This window comes from Trachinotus anak, unplaced genomic scaffold (genome assembly GCF_046630095.1).
Source record: "Trachinotus anak isolate AG129_WGS33_773 ecotype Australia unplaced genomic scaffold, CSIRO_AGI_Tana_v1 ptg000032l, whole genome shotgun sequence".
Lineage (NCBI taxonomy): Eukaryota > Metazoa > Chordata > Actinopteri > Carangiformes > Carangidae > Trachinotus > Trachinotus anak.
In genome coordinates this window covers 3,588,739-3,607,042 of record NW_027273883.1, presented here as the reverse complement: position 1 = coordinate 3,607,042, position 18,304 = coordinate 3,588,739, and the positions used below count along the sequence as shown (strand labels likewise).

Below are 18,304 nucleotides of genomic sequence, written 5' to 3'. Positions count from 1 at the left end.
ATAAATAATTTTAAGAGTCAAAGGCATTTTGTTAATGTAAATACTTGATGCACTTGGTGAAAGCGAGTTACTGCCTTTCAAATCTACAAATGTATTAAAACACATAAAAAGCTATTAAACTAATATAGTAGTTTATACACTGTTTATAATTGAGTTTTAAGGCATCAGCGTCACTAATTGTACAGAATAAGGCGTTCGGATGTGAATATTAATGTAAATGTGCACAGAATATGAGGAAGGATCCTTCTATCTCTGGTTTGTCATTAAGGAATTAATTGCCACTTGTCCAGTTTTGTAGGATGATACAATGAATGAAGAATCACTTGCACCAAGTAATTAGTAATCAGTGAGTAGCTAGCAGCTGATTCAGACTTCATCAGGAATGACTCATTAAGAAAGTGGTCAGTATGTTGATTCACACATCTCTAAGAGGTAATCCTTACATAATGTTTCCTATGTCCTCGATGCAGAGTTATTTAGATACTACTCCTGATTTGTTCCTTACCCGATGCTTTGTAATGACTCTGTATGTTGTGGACCTTACTGTGAAGTGTCACCAATTAAACAACTGATTGTTTCAACACTGGACCATTCAGTGTTAAAATGGTGAAATATTCAGACAGATTTCTCCTTTAGCTGCACTAATGGCCTCCTCTGTTTGTAATGACCTGCTGCTCGGAAAAAACAAACAACATCCTGCAGCTACAAAACAATTTCAGGAACTTACCAGGAATGACCCCCTCAGGATCGTCGAGTGGATCGAAGGGGTTGTCCATAAACATCCCCGTGGCATTGGCCTCATCCCTTCCCAGTGTGTTCTCCACAATCAGCGTGTAGTAGCCGTTGTTGATGTGGGTGGGCTTGTTGAGGAAGAGACAGCCGTGTTTCACTGATCCGTCAGATGACTCGGTGATAAACTGGGTGTACATGTAGGCGCTCTCGTTCAGTAGTTTGCCATTGTACAGCCAGGTGAAGGTTGGTTCAGGGTTGCCATCCACGGCAAAGGGGAAGCACCAGTAATGCTGCTGCACAGCGTCTCGCAGGAAGAGGATTTTGACAGGAACTGTTAGGAGATGACAGATTTGAGAGCTCAGGGGTAGTTAGAGAGGCAGCAGACTGTAACTGCTTTTCTCCTGAGCTGAAAACTGTTCAACTAAGAAAATCAACGCTTATTTGCTTTTTTGCCAAGAAGACGGATACCATTCTCAATTTTAGCCATAAACTCAGCAAGAATTTGAATAAGCATATGTCCAAAAATGTTGACCTATTGTTTTAAGAGTGGGATATCATTATATAATATAAAATAGGCTACCCATGCATTGAACATTTTATTTATATATTAGCTGCCAAATGTACCACAGCATCAAAAGTAAAAGTGCTCATTATGCAGAATGGTGCCTGTTGGTGTTATGTTATTGTATGATTGATGTCGTATTGACATGTAGTACATTAATGTTGTAGGTTTAACTACTGGAGATGGATCTTAAAGTACAACATATGACTTTTGGTAGTTTTATCCAAAACTTGAGCCAATCAATATGTTTTTAAATGTGAAATTTACGTAATTTATTTAAGTAACAATTAACTATAGCTGTCAGATAAATGTAGGGAAGTAGAAGTATTAAGTAGCATAAAATGGAGACACTTAATAAAACACAGAGACGCTCAAAGAAATACACAAACCTATCTGTCATGATTTTATGCTGAATGTGCACCTTGATCATACTGTATGAGACATAAAGGTGAGTCAAGTGTCCTGTGGGTTCCCTGTGAGTTTCCACGAATCAATGTTCTCCATCTGTACTACAAACCTGTGACCTGCTATGAATAATGAATCCTGGTCGTCGTCGTGCCCCTGACCACAAAAGCTACCTGGAAGCTCAGCTGGACATGAAGTTACAGGAAATGGTCTCGTTTAGATCGAACGCGACTCTCGAGTGCAGAGACCCCTCATTCTGCTGCTCTTAACCCATGACCCCGCCTCAGAAAGTGCTGCGCTAAGAGGATACTGAGGCGTACATCTCTTTACTCAGGGCTAAAGTCTGTTACGCCGAGTGAGAATTAACGCTATTTATCACATTTAACTAATCATCCATTAGTGACCTCTACTAATCTCACACAAGGATTTCACTGCAGGGGATAAAAGGAAGGCTAGAATTATGTTTAATGAGCCTGCCAGTTGTCAGACTTCACTGCAGAATTAGACAATGGAAACATTTTTGAAAAAAAATGTGGCAAATACACGAAATGATTCCTGACATCATTGCAGGCAGATTCATAGTTAATCAGAACCTTTGCATGCAAAATAAACATAAAAAATTAGGCTGAATTCACCTTTAAACTTTAAAGTTTAAAAAAAATGTTGTTGCAAAAAACAGACTTCAGAAAAGCTCTGTGAAAGGGAAGCTACCGTACCATGAATCAATGGCACAGAGAGCCACTCAGCAGTAAACACCCACTGTTCTGGGAGGTAATTAAGAGTAATTAAAGGGCTAGCGGTTAACGAGTGTCCGTCCACCAGGGGGGCTGATGTTGATAGATTAGCTGCACTAACGCATTTACAGACTGCCAATCACTGCAGATGAAGCGGTTTTCCGGAGTAGGAGGGAAAAGTCCATTAGCACAGGCTCAAATCAGATATTCGCGCGGGTTATCAGCCCCATTTTCCTGATGTTCATTATCTGTCCCTTGATGCTCGTGCATTTGGCTTCAGCTGATTGGCGCCTTTGCTCTTTTTGGCTTTATTTTCTAATGAGCGTCACTGAGTTGGTGATATATGATATTGTTTGGGCAGTATTTTCAGTAATGTATCACTAATGCGTCTCACTGTGTTTTCTGTGGGACCGCTGGGTGCTGTCACTCCTCAGTGTTCCTCTACTTCCAGATGCGCTAATGCATCTAAAAAGAGGAAACAATACTAAACCTCCTGGGTCAAGCTGGAAGTGTAATTAAGAACAGTACAGTGTATATGGGGTGAAGGAGTTCTTTAAGAGCAAGGAGAGGTAAGTTCACTTTCCTTTGTCCTCGCATTGTATCCCTGCATTAAATGGCAAGCCATACCTGCAGCACTTCACTCATATTATTTTAACACTTTTCACAGGTTGCCAGAGTGAGTGGCAGATGACAGAGAGCTCCATTAGAAGCATGGTGGGTACATACTCGTATTTGTAGAAGGGGCATTTAGAAGAAATCAGTGCAGTGCAATTTTCTTTTCTCTGGCTGTCCACCCTGCCTGCACTAGAAAAATGGCCCCAGTGTGCTCTCGCCCTAACCTCCATTAAGCCCGACGACTTGTATTGAGGCTGTGAGCTTTCAGGAGTGCGGTTTTATTTTGCAGGCACTTACACTCAATGTCCAGTTGCACCATGTCCTCCCTGGGCCCAGCTTGGTTCTCCGCCTCGCATGTGAGATTGCGCAGGTTGTCTTTGGAGGAAACGTTAGTGAGGTAAAGGACCAGCTCTAATGTGGAGCCCCAGATTCTCTCCTGCAGCAGGTGACAGTGCACACAAAGAGCAGAGGAGGTTAATCCAGAGGAGTCACAGCTACAGAGTCACTACTGGATCACTTAGAGGTATATGAAGTGGGACCCAATTTACTCTGCTGTAAATCAATAGATTACAGAAGCCAACTGAACCTTGTTTATATAATTTTAAATGAAGCTCTGTTGATGCAAAGACCTTAAATCTGAAGAAAAAAAGGAAAAAAAATGGTGAAATTAAAAAAAAGAAATGACAAGTTCAAGAAAATGTAAACATAGATAACTAAGTCCTTCAGACACGTGGCCTCAGACAAATACAGCCATGAACAAAAACAGCCAGGGATAATTAAAAACCAGTGGTAGAAAACATATTTAACTAAATCTTCAAAGCAGCATAAGTGAGGGGGGAGGGATTTCCACAGCTCTGGCATCAATCGCTTATGGTTAAATTACACAAAAATATTGAGGATATGAAGGTGTGGATGTGATTTTACAAGGTCAGAGAAACATGTACAGTAACAATCCTGAGTTTAGAAACAATGCAGAGTTGGTTAAAGCTGGATTTGACGAGTCATATGACAAGTTGCATATTACAATAATTCTTAATAATATAATTTTAACAGAAAATCAATGCAACCTCGACAGAGATGATAACAATTAAGAAATGATGAATTCCTCAATTAGTTCAGCAGACAGCACTTAACCTATCAATCAGCAATAATTAATTCAATAATTCAAGTTCATTTAAGGTTTTGCTAAAGTTGACACTTGTCCATTATGAGATATTGAGCTTCCCAACTACTGCAGCCAGCAGTGGTGACAGTGTTTACTGTGAGTCTGACGGTGCTGAAAAAGACACAATGTACTGTCACAACAATCCCACTTTTACTTCATAGGTGTATATTTTCTCAGATTGTAATCTGATACAAAAACATTGTATAACACATACTATTGCTTACACAAAGCAAGAAAAAAATATTCAAGACTTTTGTAAATTAAATGTAAGATGTTTTAATACCTTCTAAGGCCTTTTTTGAGGAAACTGAATTAACTGCTTTTTAAGACTTTTCACAACCTGAGTGTATCATGTGTACTAAAATAAAATCACCAAAAAACCTTAAAGGGGAAAAGAAAATGGAAGAATCCTTATGATGAGCAACAGGGGAGGGGGACCCCTCTTCACAAGACAGACGGACACATTATAAATGTGATGTGTATACAACGAGGCCTACGTGTTTGACAAACCTCTGAATCACAGTATATGAGTAAGATTTTTATGCCTGTGGTCTGACATATGAAGAAAAGTTAAGTGCTGTCTGCTGATTGAATACAGTAACTTGTAACTTAATCTCTCTATATGGACAAAGGCTGCAGAGGAAATATAAATTACTATAACACCTGGTCGATGTGACGAAGCTTGATCCGGTACTTCGGTGACTTGATAATGTGGATATTATGTTTGCTTCGCTGTATATCATGGTGGGAAATTGTTTTTACAACCTTGATCATTTGTTACTTTGTTAATATGTGTATCACATATTGAAAAAATGTTCACTACCTGGGTAAAGAAGCGAGACTTGAGCTTATCAGTTCTCCATCTCACATTGGGAGTGGGACTTCCTGTCACCTGACACTCGAATGTCAGGTTGCCTCCCTCTTGAATCTTGCGTTTGGAGAAGTTAATTCTCACCTCAGGCAGACCTGAGAGCAACAGAAGACAACATGAGCATATAGCCACGAGCACAGGTTGCTAATGACATGGTACAACTGAGCTGAGCCTTTTTAGCAGTTCGGGGAAACAGCACAGGGCCAAAGACTCTCTAATATGTTTCCTGGCAACAGGATGTGATTAAGGCAACAATACTGAGCCAATTTCTTCCCTGCGTTTCACTGCACCTGCCTGTGGAAGGCATTAATACGTATAATAATGATTTTGATTTTTTTCTTTTCAATTCAACTGGATGAAGATGCGTTTTTTATATTTTATAAAGAAAGAAAATTACTCTGCTTTCAATTATTTTTGTTTAATATGATTTTTCGACAAAAAATGTTAAATTAAGATTAAAAAGAAAATAACATTCTCCTTCTCCCTCACTAAGAAAACCAGAATCTATAACATAACTATCTTGCTTTAAAAACTAGATGTGAAGTCATTAAATCATTCTTGCACTAACACCCGTTAAACTCAGATTTGAGGTGAGAACAGAAACACTTTTCCACTTTAGCAGATAAACGTAAAAACAGGCTTTTAGTGTCAAATTCTGCACATACAGTACTGTGCAATAGTTTAAAGCACTTTAGATGTTTAGAGTCTTATCATCTGACCAGTCCCAAATTCATTTTCATTTTGCAGCATGAAAACAAGCCCAAACATCCAACCAGAGTCATAGAGAGCTATCTTCAGAGACAAGAGGAACAAGGTCCCGCAACAGATGGTCTGACCCCCCCCCCCAATCCCTGCTCTCAACTTCATGAGTCATGTGGCATTACATGAAAGACAGAAGACACTGAGATAGAAGAACTGTGACAAGTTCTCCAAGATACTTAAACAACAGACCTGCGAAGTACCTTAAAAACTGTGTGTAAGTGAACCTGGAGAATCCGTGTTGTTTTAAAGGCAAAGGCTGGTCACAGCAAATATTGGTTTGATTTAGTTTTTTTTCTGGTTCCTGCACTGATAAATAAAACATAACGTAAAATGAAATATTTATTTTTTTAATGAGATCTGATCATCATTTAAATGTTTTGCACATCTTAGGATAAACATTCATTACAGATATCAAAATTAAACCCAAACTCACTGCAGTTGTCTATCACCAAAGTGTTGAGAGGTTTTTCCTTGTTGTCAGTGAAACAAGACAACATCTGGTTGTCCACGTCACCGCGATCATTACGCTGCCACTGCTGCAGCCAGAAGAGATCACACGAGCAAACAAGAGGATTGTCTCTCAACACCCTGAGGGGGAAAAATAAAAGAGAAAAATATTTCCTTTTGTATCAGTTTTTTTTAAACAAGAAAACGCAGACAAGAGCCTTAAACCATCAAATATTATAAATGAAATTTCCACAGGGAAACTAATGCATGACTCTATTCAATGCAAAACATGCTCTTTTTATGTAAGATGTTCAACAGTATTGGCTCACTGTAATGAATGAATGTCACATCAAAGTTAGGATGGAACACACTCTCAAAGTGTTTCCTTTTAAAACCACTAAAATCAACTTAGAAGATTAGAAATATTTAATTCTAATATAAATCCTTGAAGAATTCTACCTTAGAGGACAAAAATAATCTTTCATACCCTCTTACTTATATGTTCAAAAATGATTCTATTTTCTCTGAGCTTTCAAAAACCTTATGTGTTATAACCTCTGATAAATTGCGAGCTGTCAATCGAGCTGTGGTCAGTGTAGTGAAAGACCAGTAATATAAAAAAAGGCCACTGACAGAGCTACTAATAAATAGAGATTTACCTTCAAAAACTTCCATCTTTGTACTTATTAAAGATTCACTTAAGATACGCTTAAGAGATGCACATAATAATGTCAGTTTAGAGCAGAAAAGCCTATTTCTATTTGCAAAATAAAATCCCAGGTTTGTCTTGTTTTATACCTCAAAAAAACAACTTTGCAATATGCAAGCCATGATTTGTGACATGAGATAATTTCCTCCTGTGTTAATTTCGACACCATCACTTATCAAAACAAGTACATAGGTAAATATCAGGAGACGGTTGCATGGTGGGGCTAATTCTGCAGAAGAGTGCACTTGCACTTTGTCATATTTTCTTTTTATTGATACAATAAATTTCCAACCATAGCAAGGCAGAAATATTTCAACCTTTTTTTCTGTAAAGGTGTTACCACTCAGAATTTTTTTGTAAATGTACTTAAGAACATGTGGACAGAAACACACTTTCTGAAATTATGGAAATTACTTTTGAAGAGCCATTTGATTCTTAATGACAGGTACAAAATAATACCATCTGGATTATTCTTCTGTGTTTTTGAGACGGGACCAAATCACTGAGTACCGTACTGTACGGAGTGCTGAGGGCACAAATGGGACTAACCATTAATGTCCTGTGCGTTTTGTACTAATGGACATGTTTTCTCAGGAGTTGACATGCTGCAGATCTTCTTGTCCAAATTTGGCTAATACATTTCTCTTTTTTCTTTGGCTCCTGTTGATCTACAACCCAATCAGTAAGATTATTTCTTTTACAGGTAGAGCCTGGCTGAATATGAATTATATTTTAATGAGTGAGACTATCCTTGTTCTCAATTTAAAGGGACTCACAGGTTGAGCAAAGGTAGAAAATGAAACACCCTCCAGGAGATGTGTTCCAGTGAGTTTGATGCCAGGTTCCTATGAAACAGAAAGACAAGACACATATTATCAACATTTACTTTGTTTCTCTGTCACCATATGGAGCCCAACAGTAATTTTGGCTTTCAGGCACCTAGTTTGAGAAAAGCTTTTACATGTGGCACCTTTGCTTTGCCAACATTTTATCTTTCTAATGACACAAACAGCAGTTTATACCTAGTTTAAGGATTAGCATGAGAGGAAATCACCACCTGAAACTTACTCACTTACCACAACATACACAGGAAAAATGTTATTTTCATTGCTGTCATCTAGTCCTGTTCTGCAGTTGAGTCACAATGTGATTTGATTGCTCACTTTCAGAACAATACTTACCTGCTTTGAATTACTTTCAGCGGAAAACGTTAATGCATCCAAATGGATTCTGATCAATTATCATGACAAGTATTTCACACCAGCCAGAAGCAACATTCACAAACTCCTCCAGCACAACTCTCGGAGTTTGCGTAGCGTTCGGTACATTAGGTGATTAGTTGTGAACACTTCTTGGAGGAAGGACATTGCTCATCTCCACAGACTGAACTGCATTTGTGGGAAAGGGTCTAAAACACAATTTCAGTGTTTTAGACAGAATCAGATTCTATTTGTGGAGGTAACTGACTGAGGGGGGGCTTTTTTTAAAGTTCCTCTCCAGATATGTTTTTAATATTTAAAAATACTCTGCTATCATTACATGGTTTCCCCAAATAAGAATTGAAAAAAAGGAAAACTGGGCTTGGAAGCACATCTACACTTACATCCTAACTGAGAAATTCTACACCAGGCCTTGAGCCCACACGCTTGCATTATATTGACAGGTGAAAGAGCAAAGAGTATCAAGATGGTTAGAGAAGGAAACATCGGAGGAACTCAGCCACAAGTTTGAGCCTCAGTCACACCCAGACTCAGGAGTTTATTATGCACCCAAACAGCAACTAGGGGATGTCATCAGAGCAGTAAGCATAGTTAATTGGTTGTGTTGTTTGTTAGCTTGTAACTGGCAGTGGCTGACACAGTGGTAGTGTGGCTCTGGTCTCGCTCTCTGTGCTGAAGGTTTCAGGTTTATTTTGCCTGCCCCCCGCCCCCGCAACTTGATGGGATTGGTTCCATAGGTTTGTGACGTATGAATCCCTGTCTGTCTGACTGTCATTGGTTCACCGCAGTTCCAAGGTGGAAATAAGCAGTCATGGCGTTGACTGCTTATTTCACTCTCAATATGTCTCAAACACCATATGGACATATTCATGATGTTAAAAACTTGGTTTTCATCAGAGGGGATCTGTAATTATTAAATAATACAGTATAAGGCGCTCCACTGTGTTGTGTCAAACAAATACCAACCCTCATACAATCAAAAACTCATATCAAGACCAGACAAAATATGTATTCACATGGTGAACTATCAGCACGCAAGCAGCTACTAGGTTTACTAGTAACTTTATAATCGTAGCTAAGGTGGCACAATTTAGCATGGCACTGCTGATGGCTCCAGAGTCGTAAACACTACGCTGACCAACGCAGAATGTGCAGCACAATGTTCCACTGTGATGTGAATATGCCTTTAGTGTTGTTCATTTCCCTCCTAAAATTCAAAGAATGTAAATGCAAATATGGTGATTAACTTAAGTCTACATCTAAAAGGATGTATGTCAGGCCATCTCAATAATGCTATGCTAGATGAATGCTGCATCTATCATTGTCAGTTCTCTCAAACCACTAAAATATGATCACAGTGGCTCTCAAATGATCCTCAGACAGCCAAGAAGCCAGGCTGTAAACAAACTCCCCTCAGAAGATGACAAAAAGCCACACTGGGGAGCATGCATATGGAAGCCAATACATATTCACTGTGGCAAGGCCAAGGGTTCAATTATTTGTTTTCCTTGCTCCCAAAAGTTCATGTCAGATGGGTTAGCCATTGGGGCTTATCCATTACCAGCTCGATTCCTCCCCAAGTCCAGAGGGGGAGAGCAGAGCCGGGAATAGCAGCTAATTCTCCTTCGGCCATCCTTAAGACCTGAACATGTTTTTATTGAACACAATTGAGTTTCAGGAGGTTTGTGGATAAAGACAAGAGCACAAGGAGGGAAAAAAAGCAGTCCAAGCTCACATAACCTCCATGTTCACTGCTTGGTTTAATCTCAGAAATACATCTGTCACACAGAAGCCCCTATACTCCACCCAACCCTGGCCCACCCTCTGCCTCCACAGTGAAATATTGATTTAGTGATAATGGACCCTTAGTGGAGTGTATTTATTATGCATCAGTTGTCGATAATCCGCCAAAGTGAGCGAGTAAAAGGTGACTGGTGGATGTCTTCTCCAATTTCTCGAGCTCACCCATCTCACCTCACCACCGCCACCATTGCCACCCCATCTCTGGTCCTCAGAACCCGCTTGTCTTTCAGATAAACAACATCGGACATGTTGCACACACTCAGTAAAACGATGAGGACAAGATGGTGGCGATAAGGGTCAGCTGCTGATGAATAGACAAATTTGATGGTTCCAGTCAATAAGTCTTCATCTTATTATTTACTGTTGGGCCTGGAGTGTAAGGAACTGACATGATGTAACTTAAATAAACAGATAGATAAGTCTAAAGGTTGCTTGCTGATATGTTTTCTACATGACTGTTAAAAAAGGAGGGATATATTTTTTGGATATATAGATTTTAACAGTCACACAATATGTGAGTTTCTGTGGAACTATACACTATTATGTCTTCAAGTTGCTTTTTTACAAATACAAAAACTTCACAAAGATATAAAACTGAGACAAGCTGCAAATCCTCATACCAGACAAAATGTACAGGATACTAATTCATCTAAACTTGCCTTTATTTATGATGGGATCCTACATCAAAGAAATGCACGGAAGAATGCCATATTTTTAACAACTGTATACATGCTCAAACGATTCAATTCACTACCTTAAATGGGCTCACAAATTTCCCAGATCTGTGGATGACTAACACACCCATCTGAACGAGAGATTGAGTCAGTGTAATTTTGAGAAATGTACCTCTCACTTCATGTGATGCATTCAGTATTAAAGGCCGGTTGAGCACTGACTGACAGCGACAAATAGGCTGACCCACACACAGATCAAAACATGACACAGTGAGGACAATCCTTTTGTATCAACAAGGACACTTACACATACTGGAGCTTGAGGTTGTATTGGAAAGCATTGGCAGCGATGAGCCTCAGCTTACATGATGTGACCGTGCTGGAGAGGGGTAGAGAGCACAATTTGTTTTTAGATTTGGAAAATGTAAATAAAACTGTTGGAACTCAGAAATACTAAAACTTGTGTGAGACATTATCAATTAATCTGCAATTTATTTTTTCATTGAATCAGTTGTTTGCTCTGTCAGAAAATTGTGAAAAATGCCCAAGCTGACATATTCACATTGCTTGTTTTGTGCAACCAAGAATCCAAAACCCAAAAATCTTCAATTTAGTGTCATAAGAACCCCATTTCTCTAATAACATAAAACAGTGGTCATGAGAGATGTGTAATCCAACTAATTTCAGATACTTTTCCAAACGGTGTATGGCATCTTTATGTTGTATTTCTAATGCAAGGTAAAGCCAAATTTTCAGAAATGGATTATACAGTGTTTATCTGCTCCAACCTAAGCTGCAGATGTTAGCATGTTCAGCTAACTGGTTTACTAAAGCAGCCAGAAATATGTTAAAACAAAATAACAGTTTTATCTTCAATTTTTCTTATCATGCTTATTATAGTATCATACTTATGATACTATAATATTTAGCTAAAGTATTTTTAACAAAATATAGCGACTATAGCGATATAGCGACTAAAACATATTTTCAAACAACTCCTGGAGCTAACATTAGCTCAGATAACAAAATGGTTGCTGCTAGAACTGAGAAGAGCACTTTTCTCTAATTCTGTCTGAAATTAAAGACTGATTGTTTACAAAATTACTATATTAGAAGAACTGAGAGCTTGACAGGCGTAGCAACATTAGGCAAAGGGGGGCTTAGCGAATGGTCAGTTGAATGGAATCACATTTAGTACTGAGAAATGTACTTACAGAACAAACAGTACTCAGTATTCTTCAGAGAAACTATATAACGATGTGTTAGTCTGTCGTCTGGAAACATGAAATGCTGAACAAGTGTCTTCGTCATATAGTTACTTGTGAGATACTTACAGGTTCTTCAGCTCGCGGTAGTTCACAAGATCAAATTCTGTTATATTCTCCAGGCCTGCTTGGTTTTCTATGTAACTGGTTAACAAGAAAAAATTAGGGAGAGAGAGAGAGGGAGAGAGAGGAAGAGAGAGAGAGAGAGTCGCAAGATGAATACATACATTTTGTTGTGACCTTCAGCTGTTTGCTGTGTAGCTATGTGCACACTCAAGCACATGCTGAATGAATATAATAGAAAACAGACAAAAAATGATTCAAAACACTTGAAAATTACAAAAACAAGTGAATAAATTTTCTCCACCAGGGACATATTTTTGTGTTTATCATTTAGGGAACTTTGGACAAAAAATATTTATTTGCCTTCCAAGAATGATAAAATTGAGGGAAACTGGACTTGATTCTAGAGACTTGAAGATGTTTCCTCTTTGATCCGAGAGGCTTTCTTCAGTTCCGAACTGAATAACTATGACCTGTATGACTGAGAATCTTCACAGACTACTGATTTGCCATTTTAAAAAGGGCAGTTTTGTACCGAATACAAAACCATGCCAACAAAGAGAACAAAAGAGAAGTGGTTCTCCATTTTTTACCCAAAGTAAAACATAGAAATGTCAGTCTATTAACAATAACAATCCACACTGAACATCGCAAGCAACAGAAGAGGCTGAATCGAATTAGAGTCACCTGTGTCACCTTTGTGTCAATATTCAGCAGCTAATTACTTAGACCATTAACCCTTTTTTTTTTATAGGCACCTTCATTCAGAGTGGAGAAGAACAATAGGGAAGAGAGGATGGGAGGAAACACATGCAACCCTGAGAGCAAGTGGGATACAAAACTATGCTGATGGAATAAAAAAAGGTGGTAAGCATCCAAATTCAACCCCACTGACGTGTGTCTGACCTCCCTGACACCCCCCAAACAAACTAACAACATAACAAAACCAGCAGAGACGTCCAGGAACCCACAAAGCTCATATCAGAACTTAATCTGCTGCTCGGGTGGAAAAAATAATGCCTCAAGAGATGCCAGGCAGATGAGGCTGATGGGAAATTCTTCTCAATGAGTCATTTTCCACTCCACTCAGCCTACCTCCGAATAACTAGTGAGCTGTAGATCAATTCAGCACTCAGCGCAAGGACAGCCAGCCCTTTTCATGAGATGTTTGAATAGATGGTTTGATCAGACCTACCAAGGATCTCGCCAGAGCAAACTGTCCATCCAATTCTCTGCCCTCATCCACCTCTCTCTCTGCCCCCTCCTGTCCTATATATGAATGTTGTCCATTTAGCTCAGGGGGACATTTCTTTAATAAGCTTTTATAAAAAGAAAATCTTCACTGGAGTGTCTTCATCCCTTTCTATAAAACAAAATATCCCTGAGAAAGTTTTTTTTTCCACATAAAAATGAACCAAATGATCAAAATAAAAAAGAAATTAAACAAAAATAATGTTATTTTCAGAAGAGTACCTTGAGGCAACCACAATTGAAGATGAAAAAAATAAAGATAAAATGAATGCACATGAACTTCTTCTAACAAATATTACGTTATTTTTAAGGTAAACAGGGAGAGCATTACATAGAGGTGAGTTTGCTGCAGCAACCATTTCAAAAATGAAAGGAAACAAACCAAACCAAACATATTTCATCTACAAAACTTAAAAAAAACCTGAATATGTAAATCAAACAAAAATATACTTTAAATTAAATATTATATCTTTTTTCAAAATGAAAAATGCCTTTGCTTCTAAAGCATGCTTTTATTTTGGAATGGCAGTGATAGTTTGCTGTATTTTAAAAATGATGTTGCATTGTTCTTCTGTAACACTGTCAGACTTAGCTATCAAAATCAACACAGTAGAACCAGAGATATCGTCTTTTTATTCCATGCATTCTTTCTTCTCAAAACCTGGTGCCTACATTACCCACAATGCAACTCAACCGCGGACAGCTGAGTTGGAGATTTGGGTTTGTTATGCTAGTAACAGCTAATGTAGTCTCAAGCCTTTAGCTTCAAGCAGACTTGAGGAGCAGGCTACAGAGGTCTGGTGAGCTCAGTTCTTTCCAACTCCACATCACCAGATTTCCTCATTTTCAAACATGTAGTCATCAGTCAACATTTGAGGCAATTTATCAGATTTTTACACAGCTCCCTCAAAAAGCTTTATACAACTTTTTTTTCACATATGTAGAAATGTTCCTTAAGAGCTGTAGACACACTTTAATGTGTAAAACTGACATTGCATTTAAAGGTCCCCTCCAGGCATGTTTAAGACATATCAAAATACTACAATACAAAACTAGAATGTATCAATATGCAAATATGGCTCATTTCAAAAGTTTAACTGCTGGACACAAGATGTCTTCTTCTACTACTGTATGAAGACTGGAGCCTGCAGGTTTCCACCTCACAGTTGCATATTGGAACTAAACCAATTCCACACCAGCTGTAATATCCAACAATTATTTTGTAAAACATGTCTTATACTAAGACTTGATGATGACTGTGGACTAGTTTCAGCAGATGAATATGAAAACAGCCTCCTTGTGTCTGCACATGAATCCCAGCCCCATCTGCACCAACGTGCCACTATGAAACTCCAAAGAGGGATGATGCTGATAAGCATTGTTCCATTGCATATGCCTATATAGCCTATATATATGTGTGTGTATACACTCCGTTGTCAGTTTGTTAGGAACACAAGCCAAAAGTAATGCAGACAAGGAGAAAAGTTGTGCTTTAAATCCTCCCTTGTTGAAACTGTGTTGAAGAGGTGTTGAATCAGCTGTAGGAGGCTGCTATTTCTAATGTATGTGTAAGGGTAAAAGATTTCAAGTACACTTCAAGGCCCTGAAAACATATTTCCTCAATCAGCTTCTTACTCTGAGTGATGGAGTCCTAATGAGCACTAAATAATCTGCCAGAGTGAGAACAGTTTTGGTTATTTCACAGAAGATACTTCAGAATTTTACGTTTTCTTCTCATCAGTTTGAAGTGGCTCAGCTGGAGAGAAGTAAGAAAAGATTTAGCTACATTTGAATCCAAATCTGATGATTGTGGATTGTTTGCTTAAACTGTGCACACATCTTCCTGATGAAGCAGATTTGCTGAGTTTTAAACTATTGAACTTGTAATAAATGATACCTAAGAAAGTTTTTATTAACACTTCATGTCTTATGGAGAAAAAGATAATTGAAAAGTTTTCAAGACCTTTAAACACAAGCTATTGTGAATGAAATATTTAATAGTCTAGTTGAAATATGTTTAAAAATTGCTTTTAAAGTCCATTTTGTTGCGTCAAAGAAAAAAGTCACCAGCATTTGCAGGGAACAATAGAAAGAAGATTCAGTTGATCGTCAGTATTAGAGCTGCAGCATTTCCAGTGGTTAGAGGGAATATTACAGTGATGTTTATCACTTAACCAGAATGAAGAATATCTTCCTGGAAAGTACAGAAGTACTATCAAAAAAATTTACTTTCAGTATCAAAATGTCAGAGTGATATTACTGTCAATTTGTCCAGATTGATGGGGAAACTATAGATAGACAGACCTGAAAACTGTGCGCATGTCTGGTACCTTGAGTACATGTCCTTCACTGTTAGAGGCAGGTACATAGATAGCCATAGCGAAGGAAGAATCCCTGTGATTGTCAGTGGTATATCACTATATTGTATATCATTTCGTTGAATTGTAATTTTTGGTACATTATATAAGCAGCATTTTAATTTTTGCAGCTAGTTGAGTTAGAGCTCAATTTTGTTTTCTTCTTGGTGAATCTAATAAAACATCATATGTTATATACTTTATATCTACTACTTTTCTCTTTGTGAAATCTTCCTGTTATCTTCAAAATAACTAGAGATAGATAGATAGATAGATAGATAGATAGATAGATAGATAGATAGATTTTTTTCCATGGTACAATACCTGCAGTAATTTCTACATGATGAGAGCCACTTTCAGCATATGACATTGTTTCAACCTCCCAGTTCTCTGTTTGTCAGCTGCAACACACAAACCTTTTTATTCATGTCTGATTGACCCACACAGCAATAATGTGATTACAGGGCAGGTGGGCCCAGGATCACCCATCGCCCTTACTTATTGGATTGAGCCAAGTGGGTTGTATATCATCTATTGTTCCCGGGTGGGGGCATTGACTGGCAATTCACAAAATTGAATTTATAACTCAGCGTATGATGAATTTCAGCCCCTGTTCCACAGTTAATGGCCCCTTGTTTGTTCCGCGTATCGGCTGTATTCCCTTGCACTGCCAATACTGTGAGTGTTGTTATTTGCTGGCATGTAGAGCACCGCGGTAAACAGAAGCAGAGAAAGTCCCGCTTACTTATTGATTGAACGGTTGAGAGAGAATGTCAAGCCTCACCCTGAGCTCTACGAAGCATGCTTAACTGCAGGTACAAGGAAATACCTCTGAGGTGAGAGAGAGATATGGAGGGGGAGAGAAAGGGGGAGAGAAAGAGAAGGAGACTGGGGTATAGGTGAATAGAGACAGAAAGCGCCAGTAAATTTACTTGCTCCACCAAAACAGCGTTTCACAAATGTAGTTCCTTCTTAACAAGTGCTAATTGCTGAGATCCGGGGACAGGAACAAAGAGAGAACAGCGTGGTGGTGCAGAGAGTGACATTTAGTTTTCCATGTTGCAGCTGATGGTGGGTTGCATAATAACACAGCAGCCTTCTTTAAATCACAGGTGGTCAGTTTTTACTTCTTTTCCCATACAAAGTTTTAAAAAGCCAGCATTAAATAATAGTCATCTGCTGCAGGCATGCTGTAGCTGAGCGAGGCTCAGTTCACCTGAGCACAGACTTAAACGAGTTTTATTCAAACACATTCCCCCAGTTACTGTCTATCCATCAGCTACGGGATCATAACAGCATGACAAGTACGGCTGTAAAGAACTACCTACATCAAACCGAACTACCCTCCAAGCCACAGCAGAAATGGTCAGCCAATTCTTAATTCATCTGTTGAGCACCAGTTGAATCACAGCAAAAGACCTTAAATACAGTCAGGACAACCTCAGTGGTCCGGGCAGGTCAGTGACTGTTCATCAGTAAAACAAAAACTGAAAAATGCTTGTGTCTCAGATTACAGCAGGCGGGTTTCGACTAAGGTACAGGAAGTAATGGTCAAGTAATCTCAAAAACCTGGTGCACATGTATCTTGTCCTTCACTGGCAAAAAAAAAGGTAAAGAGTGCAGAAAAATTTTACGTCTCAACCCTGATCAAACCACACCCACACAGTCCTGATGAAGCGCCTGTGTTTTTGAGTCTTTGGGTGTCAAACCGACGCCTTTTTCAAATCTTAAACTTTGACTGCTGTTTATTTAGTCAGTATCTGATGTTATAGAGAAAAACTTTATATTCATTATTGATAATCAAGTTTTGAATCGGCGATTTATGGGTGTAAAATGCTTTTAAAGTACATTTTGTGATTCTAACTTAAGTCAAAGAGGTGATGGAACTGTGAAATTTTCTATTAACAGACAAAAAAAGAGCATTTTTCAATAATTTCACAACAAATTTTTACATCCAGTTGTGCTGTTTCAGCAACATGTGAACAAATAAACCTGCAGCTTTCATTTCATTAAAACCTAAACTGTACTTGTGTGGTTTTATTGGCAAGTTTTCCCGACATACTACAAGATTTGATATGGCTGAGAGTCTTTGGAGAACACGAGGCCACACTTTGTTGTGCACTAGATGATACAAACATCAGTTCCCGGCACTTGATGCCAGTTTTTGTCCGTACAAATCCATTGATTTCCAGTAACCAAAGTGACCATATCGCTGCCAAGCTATTGCATCTTAAAACTGCAGCAGATTTACTTTACATCAAGAGGCACCAGGATTTGGGTAACACTGAGAACAAACACTGTATGTGGTATAAAGAGCTGAAGCTAATGGTTCTGGCCAATACTTTACTGTAGTACTTTGGTGAGACATCAGCATCATTTATTGCTCACAACAACTGGACAAACCCATTGTACAGGTGTCAGAACTCTCCTGATCAAATAACGAGTAATAAACAAAGACAAAAAAACAACAAAAAAAAAAAAAAAATCACACAACATGCAAGGAAGCACTTGTTTGTAGCCAAAGCTACTTTGTAGATGCACAGCCTAAGATGATACAGTCAATGTAACTGCTCCACCTTCATCCACCGGAGACTTCTGCCTCTGTAACCTTCATCCTGGGAACTCTACCAATGCTTGTAGAGCCGTTAACACCTGGTCTACATGAACAT

General features: G+C 38.6%; 1 protein-coding gene across 5 annotated transcripts in view; it reads right to left on the bottom strand.

Annotated features, from left to right (window-relative positions):
* Positions 1-18,304, bottom strand: part of ntrk1 (neurotrophic tyrosine kinase, receptor, type 1) — a 64,613-nt gene that overhangs the window by 15,582 nt on the left and 30,727 nt on the right. For 4 of the 5 annotated variants that reach the window (XM_071470932.1, XM_071470933.1, XM_071470930.1 and 1 more), the window contains 7 exons: positions 12,034-12,108; positions 11,007-11,078; positions 7,779-7,847; positions 6,280-6,434; positions 5,037-5,179; positions 3,346-3,484; positions 728-1,063 (listed from right to left, as the gene is read on the bottom strand). In XM_071470932.1, the coding sequence (XP_071327033.1) occupies positions 728-1,063; positions 3,346-3,484; positions 5,037-5,179; positions 6,280-6,434; positions 7,779-7,847; positions 11,007-11,078; positions 12,034-12,108 (989 nt within the window). The remainder of the gene's footprint in view (positions 1-727; positions 1,064-3,345; positions 3,485-5,036; positions 5,180-6,279; positions 6,435-7,778; positions 7,848-11,006; positions 11,079-12,033; positions 12,109-18,304) is intronic. The other variant, XM_071470934.1, reaches the window with a different exon arrangement.